The following is a 13,389-nucleotide window of genomic DNA, read 5'->3' as shown; positions in this document are numbered from 1 at the left end:
AAGAGTAGACTTACAATTTTTACATGAGAAGTTCGTTTAAAATTAAACAAATCCTTTGTGGGTGGGAACAGGCAAACAGAGCAACAAACTAAAATCCTTATGAGGTGGGCCAGGAGTTGTTTCAGAAAATTATTGCTGTGGCCCTGACTCTGCAATCAATCCTCACTCCACTCCCATGACTTCAGTAGCAGCTGTATACAATGACTGCAGATTCAGACCTTGTCTTGAACTCTAGGCAGCCACAAAGATATTTTAATAAACTGTAAATTGGAGTAATTAGCTGGGGTTAGGGGAGGAAACGTGCGTGCTTTGGGAAAGGCTGAGAGTTTTAAAAGGTTGTGTACAAAGAAATGATGACATGGCGTTTATTTTATACAGGCATTTTTAACCGCCATAGGAGACAAGAACCGCAGGGCTGCCCTTGCATTGGAACACATGTTTGCACCAGTATTAGATGGAGCTGTATCTACTCTGCTTGGCGTGTTAATGCTTGCAGGGTCCGAGTTTGATTTTATTGTCAGGTAAAGCATCTCTTGAATTTTTTTTTCTTTTTCTTTTTTTTTTTTTAAATGTGTACACTCTTGATGTTTGGTCATTTCAGTGTATCTGCTGTTTTACTACTGTGCATGCTTACATCATGGTCCTGCTTTACCTCTGCTTTATTAACTCCTTGTTACATGCTAGTTGCAATAATACTTCCTTTGCTGATACTGGATTAAGTTCCAGGAAAATTAGACTCCCAGCCTAAAATGAAACAAAAGGGGTCCTCTATTGCCTCGTTTGCTCAGTTCCGAAATAAGTTAGCTCCAAATACCTAGTATTGTCCAGTGGTTAGCTGGATTTGACCTCTAACCCAGACTTTTCATATGTACAGCATTTTGTGGGGAAGGGACAAGAGAAACTATAAACATCCTGAAACTGACACTCTCTTTACCCTCCCCCTCCCCTGTTATCCCTGTATGAAGTTTGAAGCAGGTTTTAACTGACAACAAAATTGAAGCCCTGTTTGGGATGTAGGAAACCATAAGCATGAACATAGACGTTTGTATTAAAATTTGTAAAGCAAAGCCTGAGGACCTGTTTATGGCTAAAGGCAGGCTGTTTCTTGTGAATTTAATTAAGAATGTGAATTTGTCAAGTATGAGAGGAGAGCAAGGTTTTGTTTTGAAGGGAATTTGAGAAATGCAATGAAATGGATCCTATTCTATTCCAAACAACCTGTGGAGCTCTGCAGAATGGCTAATCTTAGAAGTAACACTGGTTCTTTGTGGCAGACTATGGCCCCCAAAAAAAGCAGGAATGGAGTAATGCTGGCCCAAACATTCATGGTCTGATAGATGACTGGGCTGCTCAGACTGAAGTGAGCTCGATAAATAGATGTAAACTTAATCAGGTCATCTAACAAAAAAAAATGTCAAGGCTTTGACTGAGAGACTAACTACTGAGTTTTAGCTGTGTGTGTGTGAGTATGTGTGTGTGAGAGAGAGAGATTTGGAGAAGACAGGGAAAGGAAGGTTATATCCTTGCCTAACAAGAATTGCATAGATTATAGCTTCATGGTCTTCATAACTACACACTATGTACCCTTAAATGCAACTTCCACCAAGTCTTCTGTGTGGCTCAGTTTTTGTTGGTGGTGAGGTATTGAGGCAGAACTATTCAGTTAGGGCCTGCTCCTATAACGTGCTGAGCACTTTGTAGGTTTGGGCTTTTCCTGCAGATTGAATGAAATCCACAGTAGCATGTTTGCTTATGTGTGCAATATGTAGAGTATTACGACAGATAGTGTGCACATTTTCATTACATAGTAAATGGCAGCATGTAGTCTTGTTTGATTCCAAATTTGGATTTGATATTTGCTTAACAAATAAAATGAGCCTTTCATATTTTAAACTTTTGTTGTTTAACTTTGTCTTTGCCCATCAGTTTCTTTTTTTCTAGCAAAATCTGGCTTCAGTTCCCCTTGGTTTTCTAAGACAGATGTAAAATAAATGTGCAAATCTGAAGCATTGTTACAGCGAGTGAAGAAGACTCCAAACTTCCAGAAAGGGATAGTGTAGCCCATCAATGTGTTTAGGAAGATTAAGTAAATTAACAGACATTGTATATGCTAAGTGGCCAGACTTGTAATCAGCCTGTTTATTCTAGTGTTAGATGGATGAGATGCAAATGTGTTTTAATGCCTGTTGTTGATACATGTCCCAGCATGAAGTTCTGGTAGTTTATATTAGTGAAGGAGATTGGTTCCTTGATTTTGCTAATGCAGATCAAAAAATCCAGAATGTTTACAATAGCAGGATATTTGTAGTTTTACAGGAATCTGATATATTTGATCAGATGTGGAAACATAGGCAATAAAGTTTGTCGCCTACTAAACAATGTTATCAACTGTGGCGCTGTTATTAGGAAACTTGCCCCTACTTTTCCTCCTGCACCCTGACCCTCCAAAAATTTGTCCAAAAATTTGTCCAGGACTGAGCCTTTGAAATCATTAGTTACAACGCAGCCTTGAGTTTAGTCTGAACTCCAGCTGCGCCGAATACCAACTAGTAAGGCTTCCCTTTTACTGACAGGTTTACCTTGGTATTCATGAAGGATCCCAGACCTTAGCCCTCAATGGTGGGAAAGGACAACCACTTGTGCACTTTCCTCGTCCTCCATAGTACTTCAGCCTTTATGTTTGAATTGGCTGACGCAAAACAAGAGTATTCAGAGATGCTAAATTGTTCAACAAAAGATTAGCCTGCAATGTAGCTCTGCCATTGTGGAGTGCTCTTACTCAGTACAATGCTGAAGCTTACTACAGAATGGGCAGCATTTTCTTGGCAGAAAGCTGGTTCCTGTGTTCTAAAAAGGTTGCAATTTGAGCTATTTGGTAAAACTGGAACTCACAGAATTCTAGGCGGAAAGTTGTGATTAATGAACGGCAAGGGAAAGCCTTACCTGATACACTAGAGATTTAATTAGAGATTCCACTGTTAGTTGCAGAAGCATTTCACAGTGGATTAGCTGCTGGGAGAAGTGGGCTTCTTTTCCTTCTAGGCTAAATTGTTTAAATTCTACACCCTTCACTTCATTTGTTTGCTTCTGCTGGGTTTTCACTAATGGGGGCCCCTTTTCATTGTATTTGTGCTTTCAATCCATTCAGCCATTCAGTTCACATTCCATATTTTTGTGTTTGTGTAACACATTTATAAATAACATTACATGCCACAAGATTTTGGTAAATTAACAAACTCATTTTTTTCTTTCCTTTATCAACTAACACTTTGGGTTGTGGAATGTAGCTTCTGTAATCCAAAAGGTAATAAATAAATTAATACATTTTTTAATAAAAAGTCATGATTTTGTACAATACTTTTAAAGTTTCTGAGACTTGTATTAGCATATTTTTCTTTTTAAAAGTTAAATTATTTTTGGGAGTAGTATGCAATCTTCTATATTCCTAACAGTATTCATGGCCCTTTTCTCCCTCTTTTAAACAATATTTCAGGTATTTCTTTGCCGTTTTGGCTATTTTAACCATTCTGGGAGTTTTAAATGGATTGGTGCTGCTTCCAGTTCTTCTTTCATTCTTTGGACCATATCCTGAGGTCAGTAGTGACATTTATGAGCAGAAGAAATTAATGTGTCCTTTTTTTCTTTCTTTCCTAGAAACCTATTATTCACTTTGTAATTCTGATTTTTATTTGTTGCTCGCTCTTTTTTTGTTTTATTTTTAAAAATATATTAAATGTGGTTTCTTTTCTTAATTTGATATTCTTGATTAATAATCGGAAGGTGTCTTGTGTAATAACCAGTGGGCTGGAAGTTGTCCCTTTGATTTAGATACAAATGCATGATTTTTAATTAGCTTTATTTTTAAGCAGAATTTCATGTATTAGCTATGCCCTAGGAGCAGGGATTTCCTCAACTTCTTCATTTTACAGGCCATTTTGTGAAAGAACGCTCCTTTTGTAGATCTGTATTTCCTCTTAGCACTCCAGCCCCTCCATTGCTTCATTCTCAAAATATTTAACTCAGCAGACCACCAGGAAGGGCTCCCCACACCAGTGGTGGTCCACAGACCACAGCTGGAGAACCACTGCCTTAGGCCACAAGTCTGCAGAAGGATCCTCCCTTATCAACAAATACACTCTCGTGGTATCCTGTTGGCTTTAGTGAGATCCTGGATTGCTGTAAGGGTCCATGCAGTTGATCCATTTGCAGGATCAGGGCCTTAAACGGTCCAGTGCTAGTCCAAAAAGAGAGCATTCATAGCCTTCAAACTTCCACTTGATAGCTCATTGAGTGTATCACAGTTACCCCTCTAAGGCATGATCATTGAGTTTTCTCTAGAGTTATTAAAAGAGAGTAACTTTATGTGTGTGTCGTGTGTGTGGAGATATAGATATGGAGGAGCGTGTGTGTGTGTGTGTATATATAACTCACACACATAGAGTACTTGTGTGTATCCATCTGTCTATGTACATACAAAGAATCATATTTTTTAATAGATACACACTATACATATCCATGGAATTACTCTTTTAATGACATACCAAGAAATATGTGCATTATACACACTTACACACCCAGACATTGACAGGAATATAGGTAATTATGTTCAAATCCACATATAGGGATCGTGTCTTTTTCTTTTTGGTACAGCACTGTGCACAGTAGCAGAGAATGTAGCAAATAATAAATAACAAAATGGTTTTGGTGAGAAGATTAGAAGTAGTTTGGTGAAGAACATTTTTGTTGAATGTTAGTAATTATAAGGGGTTTCAATTGTCATTATTAGGTTTCTCCAGCTAACGGACGGAACAGATTGCCTACGCCATCTCCTGAGCCTGCCCCTGGCATCGTGAGGTTTGCACTGCCACCTGGACACACAAATAATGGATCAGATTCATCTGATTCTGAGTACAGTTCTCAGACTACAGTGTCAGGAATCAGTGAGGAACTCCATCAGTACGAGGCCACTCAGAGTTCTGGTGCACCAGTCCACCAAGTAATAGTGGAAGCAACTGAGAATCCTGTCTTTGCCAGATCTACTGTAAGTAACCCACATGTTGGTTTTGTTTTGGCTTTTTGGGAGACTTTGTCTTTTTCAGTTTGTATAGCAATGTTTATATTTCTGACTTTTTTTTGCTTTGTTCTTCTGGCTGCAACTGGCCGAAACTTAAGTGTACTTCCAGATGATGGATGCACAGGCTTTTTCACCCCTTCATTTAGGAAGGAAATTCAGATAAAATGGTGGTATCAAAGCACAGTGCATTTTCATCAGTAAATGCCTTTGCAGCATACTGACTTGAGCTGGAAGTGCAGGACTGGCAGGTCCTTTGACAACTGTTCCAGATGACCTCTGTGAAAGAGAAGGGAAGAGACTCTGGAATAAATGTGGCTCCAGCCAGAGCCATGTGAACCAGAGACACCCAGAGCAACGTGGGCTATCTTCATACTATATTTCTCTTCCAGTAATACATTTTAGAGGATATGGTCTGGTGCAGACCAGGGAAAGAGTGTCTCACAGTTTCTCCAAACCTTGGGTCTGCTGTATCTCATCACAGTGCCCAAGCCCTAAGCCACTGGGCCAGCATAACTTTCCTTTCAAAGATAAACTAAAAAGCTCCGTCTCCTACCCCCCAGGATGCTGCACGCTGAGCTGCAATGTGAGTCTGTTTTTGTTCAGCAGAGGCCTAAAAATAGGTACAACCAGAGCCACATTTGAAGTTGGTCACGGTTTATTGACTGATGTGGCCGCTGTGCTTCACGCTTTTTACAGAGATCCAGAAACCAGATTCCTGCAATCTATACAAACCATCCCACTAACATCCTGTGTATGTACCCCAGCTGGAAGAGAGTCTTTGCCAAAGCCCAGCAATTTTGGTTATTGAACCACTTAAGTTGTAGTGCTTGCTATTTACCCTTTCAAAAGACTGAGCAGTATGTGGGAGGTATACATAATGCTTTCAATGACAGTCCTGTGTTTATCTGCAAAGTTGTACTTCCCAGCAGCTTGTAACAATTTTAGAAGAGAACTGTCTTTGAAAAAGGCACAAATAAGACTCCAGAATGCTTCACTTCTAGAATTAGTCCAAGACAGTACACTTCAGGGCTGTACCATGTGTAACTTTTGTTTACATGCTTTAGGGCAGAAATTTAACCACATATTTCATTTCATTTCCAGGTGGTTCAGCCAGAGACAAGATGTCATCAGCCAAGTCCAAAATTACAGTCTAACCCAGAAGCCGGGTCCCAGCAGACATGGCATCATAACAGGCAACCTAGACGAGAACTGAGGGAAGGACTACGACCGCCCCCTTACAGGCCGCGCAGGGACGCTTTTGAAATTTCTACTGAAGGGCATTCTGGACCTAGCAATAGGGACCGCTCGGGCCACAGGGCTTACTCTCATAACATTAGAAGCCCAGCATTCACTGCCATGGGTACTTCAGTACCAGCATACTGCCAGCCTATCACTACTGTGACTGCCTCCGCTTCAGTTACTGTTGCTGTACACCCTGCTGTGCACAGCCATAACTCTCATGGAGGAGGCTTTCCATCTTACGAAGGATACTATGAAACTGACCATGGAACATTTGAGGACCCCCATGTGCCTTTTAATGTACGGTGTGAGAGGAGAAACTCTAAAGTAGAAGTAATAGAACTGCAAGATGTTGAATGTGAAGAAAGGACAAATGGCAGCAGCTCAGATTAAGGTACATTTTTGTCCTTCCCAGACAATGGGAAGGTGGGGGGCGGGGAGGGAAAAGACAAGACTTTCCTAAAGTATCTTTCCTCCCAGCTGCTTTACCCTCTGGGCAGCAATGACTGGGATTTTCCACCCATAAATATCGGTGCATTTTGCATTAGAAAATTAGCTTGGATGAAACAACAATACTTAGCCCTTGACATCTTCAGAGTTCTGCACAAGTATTCAAGTAAATAGTAATATCCCAATTTTTCAGGTGGGGAAGCTGAAGCAGAAAATTGGATATGTCCAGGGTGCAAGCAGGAAGTGTGATTGCAGTACACACAGGCATACCGGAGCTAGCTTTGATCAAATTGGCTTGCTAAAAATAGCATTCTAGCCACAGTGGCACAGGCAGCACTATGAGCTAGCCATTCAAGTACAATCCCACCCAGGATGCTGGTTAGGTACTAATGGGGCTAGCCTGTGCCACAGCAGCTACACTGCTATTTTTATGAGCTGGTTAGCTCAAAGCTAGCTTGCTTATGCCAACACACACTGCAGTTCACCTCCCAATTGCAGCATAGATATACTCATTGTCTGACTTGTCCAAGGCCATGGAACAGAAGTCAGAACCTGGATTTCCTGGTACCCAGTCCTATGCTCAGATCATTCAAACAGGCTGCCTCCTAAAATCTGACACAAAACGACGTTTGTTGGGAAGGAGTAAAACCACCAGTTACTTACATTCAAAAGAAAATGACCCGTGAATATAATGTAGTAAAAAGAATATAAACTACTTAGCCAAATTCCCTGGTGAATCAGAACTTCCATGGTTCTGCTGCACAGTGCAGGGCAGGCTGAAGAAAGTATTTGTATGGTGATTACACACATTCCTGCACAATGCTGCTTTAAGTGGGCTCGGTCCATGGCCTCCTGAAGTGGAGTTTTGTGTATGTGGGCATGTCCAGTGGGTTCTGAACAAATCTCCCTATATGGGTGGAGTGCAGCTGCCACTGTTATAGCCTTTGATCTGTGGTAACTATCACTGAGTTGCTCTGTGGATGCTCCTTAGGTTTGTCAGAGATAATTCCTGACCCTTGAGGATTTAACCCATAAAATGAAAATGAAGGTAAACTGTCCCCCACCACTAACGGCTTTGAGGTGATAAAAGAAAGATGTAAAAATTAGAGGTGATCAAAAGACTCAGTGTATTTCAGAAAACATTTTTGAAAGAAGTAAAAATGTTTAATTTCATTCAAAATTTTCTGTGAATTTTTTTGGGGTTCTGCCACCCCCCAAAACAAAACAAAATAGTTTTGGAGGAGGTCACTTTCTCACTGTTACTTTTTTTTCCTCTTGAAAAAGGTGTGAAAAAGTATGTATGTTTTCCCCACAGAAACAAAATGAATTTTTTTGAAAAGTTTCAAAGTGTTTCATCACCACACAAAAAACATTGAACAAAATGAAAATTTTCATTTTGGTTGAAAAGACATTTTCCATCAAAAATTTCCAAAGGGGAATATTTTACCAGTTCTAATTAAAATACTTTACACTTTTAAAGCTTCTATCCAAAGATTTTGAAGTATTTTTGTAGTTCTATATAAATGTATCCTCACAGCTCTCTGGGGAAGATGACAAATAGTGGAGTCCCAAGGAAGTGGATTCTGAGGCAAGGAGAAGGCCAGGTTCAAATTTTCCAAAAGTGGACACTAATTTGGGTGCCTCAGTTGGTGTCCAATTTGAAATACCTAAGACCTCATTCTCCTGCAGCTTCCACTGACTTTAACTGGAGTCCAGTACACAGAAATGGAGGCACTCAAAATTAGTGAACATTTAAAACATGACATCTGTGACAGAGATGGGAACAGACTCCAGATTTCCTAACTCTTGGTCCTGTACCTTAATCACAAGAACAATCACATGCATTTTGGGTTGGTTTGGTTTTTTTATTTTTCTTAAGCTTTAAGTGAACGGTTGTGTTTTCTCTCTTTTGTAAAGGGTAACAACTGAAGCAAAGAAGAGGCCAAAGATGGGGAAACCTCCTCTTTCCAGAACTGCTTGAAGAGAACTGCTTGAAGTTGTGGAAAAGGACATGCTGCATCAGGATAACAGTTCACTGTTACTGTAACCTATTGTATTATATTGTTAAATATTTCTATAAATATTTAAAAGGTGTACACATATGTAATATACAAAGGAACAATGTAAAGTAGTATAATCTGGAGTTAACTCTTGTTAATAGAGTGAGACAATATTGTTTGTGTTCTGTACTTATTGTACATTGATCTCTGTGCCACAACTAAGCTTAATCTGGTCCTAAATTTCAGCATATGTTGCTGCTGCTTAAATATTGTATAATTTACTTGTATAATTCTATGCAAATATTGCTTATGTAATAGGATTTTTTGTAAAGTTATGTGTTTAAAATATTTTAAAATTTGCATTTCACAACCCTGTGGTAGTATGAAATGTTACTGTTAACTCTCAAACACGCTATGCGTGATAATTTTTTTTTAAATGAGCAGATAATGAAGAAAAGCACGTTAATCTTGGTGGTTTAAGTAGGTTTAGCTATGTGCAGGTTTTGTTTTGCTGTGTGCATGTGTGTGTATGTATGTTCCCAGAGTACTGTAGTGTAATTTTTTTTTACTGTATGTTAACCCTTAGTGGGCTCATTAACTCACTGATGCTGGCAGAGTCAGGATTTTCCTATTGCTAAGTGCCAGTGAAAAATGCCTTGGCACTTAACAACAGAATCTCCAGACTGCTATTGTCAAAGGGATGATTAAAATAGAAGAGAGGACAGGAGGACAGGGCATATGGATTCTACTACTAAATCTTCCACTGACTTGCTGTGTGTGACTTTGGGCAAGTCACTTAACCTCCTCATGCCTCAGTTTCCATATCTGTAAAATGGGTATAATAATACTTACCTACCTCCTAGGGGTGTTGTGAGGCTTAATTACTGTTTGGAAAGTGCTTTGATATCCTTTATGAAAGGTGCCATGTAAGTGCAAAACATAATCATTTTCTTTAACTGCAAAGGGTCTTGGGTATTGAAAGTTGCTAAAATCCAGTTAGCATATGCCTTTGTATGTACTGATGCCATATTTTGATATCAATACTGTAAAACAGAGTGCTACTGGAATTATCTGGTTGTTTATTACAGTAACGGCACAGTTCAAAGCAATCTGGCATTCCTCATCACTTTATTTAAATGGCATAAAGTAAGTTAATATAAAGTGACAAAAATTACATTTTTTTTTATTATTTTCTTCATCTATTTTCACTTCTTATTTTACTGATCTGCTTGATCCAGCACCATAACGATTGACACCTAAGGCCTGGGGTGATTTTTCCCCCTCCCCTCCAAGGTAACTCTTACTACATTAGTACTTTTAATTAAAATAGCTAAACTGTACTGGGAGCCCTTCATTAATCTAATTTAGCTTCTTTTCTTTGTTTAAAGTTAAAATTGAATGCTTACATATATATATACAAATATTCAGTTTAGAAAAAACACAAGATCTGTGTTTTTAAATACAATTGGCCTCTCCAGGCCAGGCATTGTTTGATTGGAATTTGTACTTCTCCAGTGGCTGAAAGGGTCTTTTCCTGCAGGCCTCCCCAGCAGAGTGGAGGAGTATGACTATCATGCACAAATTGTCATGCCTTTTTTGCTCCCTTGAAAACACTTTGACGTGAGGCACTTGTTTAGAGGTATCCAATGTGAGCACTAAAAGAACAGCTGATGAGCCTGGCATTGTCCTGGTGGTACATAAGCTACTGTTTAGATGCACACTAAGGGTTAATCCGGTAACTGCCTACTGGTCCAGCTCACTGTCTAACGTGAAAACTCTTAATGACAAAAAGACAACAGGCCCCAATTTAGCACTAGCAGTGTAGTGACCTCAGATCATAAAAACTCTGCAACAAAACTGTATGATACTAATTGGAAGCTACCTTCAACTGCCAAGTGTACGTGTTACTGTATCAGAGGTCACTGTGGCTTCCCACTGATATTGCTTTGGTATCAGTCAGTCACTCCCCTACCCCCCCCCTTTTTTTTTTGGTAGATGGTGGGAAGGAGGGAGCAAGGAAGTGTTTTGATGCCTCATCTCTTCTGCCCTTCTCCCCCTGCCACCCAATTCCTTATTTTGTGTGTTTGTGTGTGGGTGAGCTGTCTGCTTTCTGCACAATTTAGACCTTTTCTCCTATAGTCACATTGGCAAAGGGAGAACTCAGTGGCTGGCAACTTTGTGTTTTATGGTTTGTTTTTTAACTTTTTTTAATCGTGGGTGATATTTATATTTTTGTATCATAAGAATGTTTTCTTACAGTATTTGTCATGCCAGTTTATAACAAACAAAAAAATGCAGGGATTTTATTTCTATTGGAAACACTATTACAGCTATGTTTTTACTTTTAATGGAATTTTTATTTGTATAGAGTGCTTACTAATGTTAAATAGGAAAGAGTATATAACATTTACATTAAGGACTCATTGTAGGTTTTAGTGTAAGGAGTAAAAAGGAAAAAAATATTCAAACTGGGTCTCATTGCCTGCCTATTTTGGCAGGAGTGGGTTTTTGTCATTTCAGTTACAAAGATAAAAGTATGCCATATAATTTATTTATATGAAAATTTATTTTTGTAGTGTACATAATAGTCATCAAGTCTTTTGACAGAAGTATATTTTTAAAGAGTTTATATGTAATGATGATACCATTATGTTTTGGAACATTGCTGAGACATGATTGCAGTGCACACTTTTCATTTTAAACCCCGTTGCGGAAAAAGAAAATGTTAAACAGTGTTGAGAAAGAAAGAGAGTGTGAATATTCATACAATTCTGAATTGTGTTTTAGTTACCATTTGTGATCTAGTGTGGTTCTCATTTTAAACCTGGAGTGGCAATTGTACAAACTCTCTAAATATTAATGTTCAAACACTGATAGAAATTCTAACATGAATAAAAAATATTATAACTTATTGATTACGTATTTGGTTGTTTGTAGAATGGTTTTTTTTACAGTACATAAGCTATGTAACAGAAAATTAGCAATAATTTTTGGCAGTGTATGATTGATCAACTTACTAGATTCTACAGTCAAAAGCATTAGTATTAGTGTGCCAGTTCTTACTTTTTGTTACCAGAGTTGGGCCTGAGCCAAACATGAAAAACTGAATCCTCCTTCTGAATTTCAGATCTCTGTAATTGGCCAAACCAAACCCAAGATCTCGAATCTCCCAAACTTGGGGTTTGAATCTGGGATCCTCCAGTGTTCAAAATATTTGGAATCTGTTCAGATTTGGCCCCTTCTGGAGGCAGATCCAAGCTGTAAACTCCGATCCAAACTACAGGTGCCAGGTTTTGGTTTGGCCCCCTCTCTGTTTACTCCTACATCCCTTTGTATATGTAATATTAGGCAAAGTTGATCTATCACCCTGTGGAACTGTGGATTATTAATTTCATATTTTTCAACCAGAACATAGTTTTGCATAAACATTTAAAAATATTGGAGTCAAATAGTCTCCAACACAGGTTATTTCTGCATAGGAGACTAGAAATTATATATTTGGCCTCTGCATATTTGGTTGTTCCCCAAGGTATAGGGGAGAGAGAGAGGACAGATTTTGCCCACTCTGTGGAACAGTCAAAGGAGTTTGATTTGTGAAACATGACTTGTGCAAGAGGTTGGGGTATCTTCAACTTCCTGGCATCTGTGCCAGTACTAGTTTTGCAGGAGCTTTGACAGTGCCTGCCTTCCAGAATGCTGCTTCCCAAATCACCATATCTATTGTTTAGGAAGGGAAGAGTATTGTTGTACATTGGAGAAAACTAGTATAGATGGTAACCAAGTCAGCATTCACTCACACCAGGAATCCCTGCATGGTTTGTAGCATGCAAAGATGCGATCTAATCAAAGTGCCATAGGGCCAACAATCCCCCCAATTCCACCCCATATTTACAAGCTGCTTACAATACATTCACCATTTGACTCTCCGCTCGCACTAGTGGAAGACATGATCAGGCTCTTGATTTATTCACATTCAGTCTTTCAGTGCCAAATATCTATTTTCCTTTTTTATCCAAGGTGATATTTATAAACTATCTGGAAGATGAATTGTAAATTATTAATTTGGTTACAATTTAAGGACCTGGACTGCAAACCCTTACTCACATATACTGTCATTACTCACACAAAGAGTTCCATTGCAGTCCATAAGACTAACTGCAAGAGCAAGGAGTCATAAAAGGTTTGCGTGGCTAGGCCTTAAATGTATTATAACCAGAGCAAGAAGAAATTTTGTGTGCAAATAATTTTGTTCACTGAAAAATGCAGTTTTAGGTTAACTAAAACTATTCGTGAATTCAGGTCAAATTTGGTGAATATTTTTGGCCAATATTTTGATTATTCATTTCAAAAAATACATTTTGGTTTCCAAACTTTAATTTAAAACACATTTTTAAACGTTGTTTTAAAAAATGAAAAACTGAAAAAATCATTGTGGATTAAACAAAATATTTTGCTTCAACAAAAATAGAAATAATTTATTTCATTAAGAACAACAAAAAAGGTTCATTTGTGCTTGATCCAAAGTAAATTTTTTTTTCAATTTTTTAGCTCAACCACTGAAGTCAAAAAAATCAGTTATTCATCCAGCCCTAATTATAACCCATAATATGGTAAATGATAAGTAAA

At 38.5% G+C, this 13,389-nt stretch overlaps 1 protein-coding gene across 1 annotated transcript in view; it reads left to right on the top strand.

Moving 5' to 3' along the window:
• Positions 1-9,595, top strand: part of PTCH1 (patched 1) — a 76,142-nt gene extending 66,547 nt beyond the window's left edge. The window contains exons 20-24 of the mRNA XM_030567133.1: positions 379-521; positions 3,494-3,593; positions 4,787-5,041; positions 6,176-6,707; positions 8,681-9,595. Of these exons, the coding sequence (XP_030422993.1) occupies positions 379-521; positions 3,494-3,593; positions 4,787-5,041; positions 6,176-6,706 (1,029 nt within the window). The 3' untranslated portion in view covers position 6,707; positions 8,681-9,595. The remainder of the gene's footprint in view (positions 1-378; positions 522-3,493; positions 3,594-4,786; positions 5,042-6,175; positions 6,708-8,680) is intronic.
• Positions 9,596-13,389: the final 3,794 nt, after the last annotated feature.

The sequence above is a fragment of the Gopherus evgoodei genome, chromosome 6 (assembly GCF_007399415.2).
Source record: "Gopherus evgoodei ecotype Sinaloan lineage chromosome 6, rGopEvg1_v1.p, whole genome shotgun sequence".
NCBI lineage: Eukaryota > Metazoa > Chordata > Testudines > Testudinidae > Gopherus > Gopherus evgoodei.
Note: the sequence above shows the minus strand (reverse complement) of the source record. Positions and strands in the feature narration are given on the sequence as shown.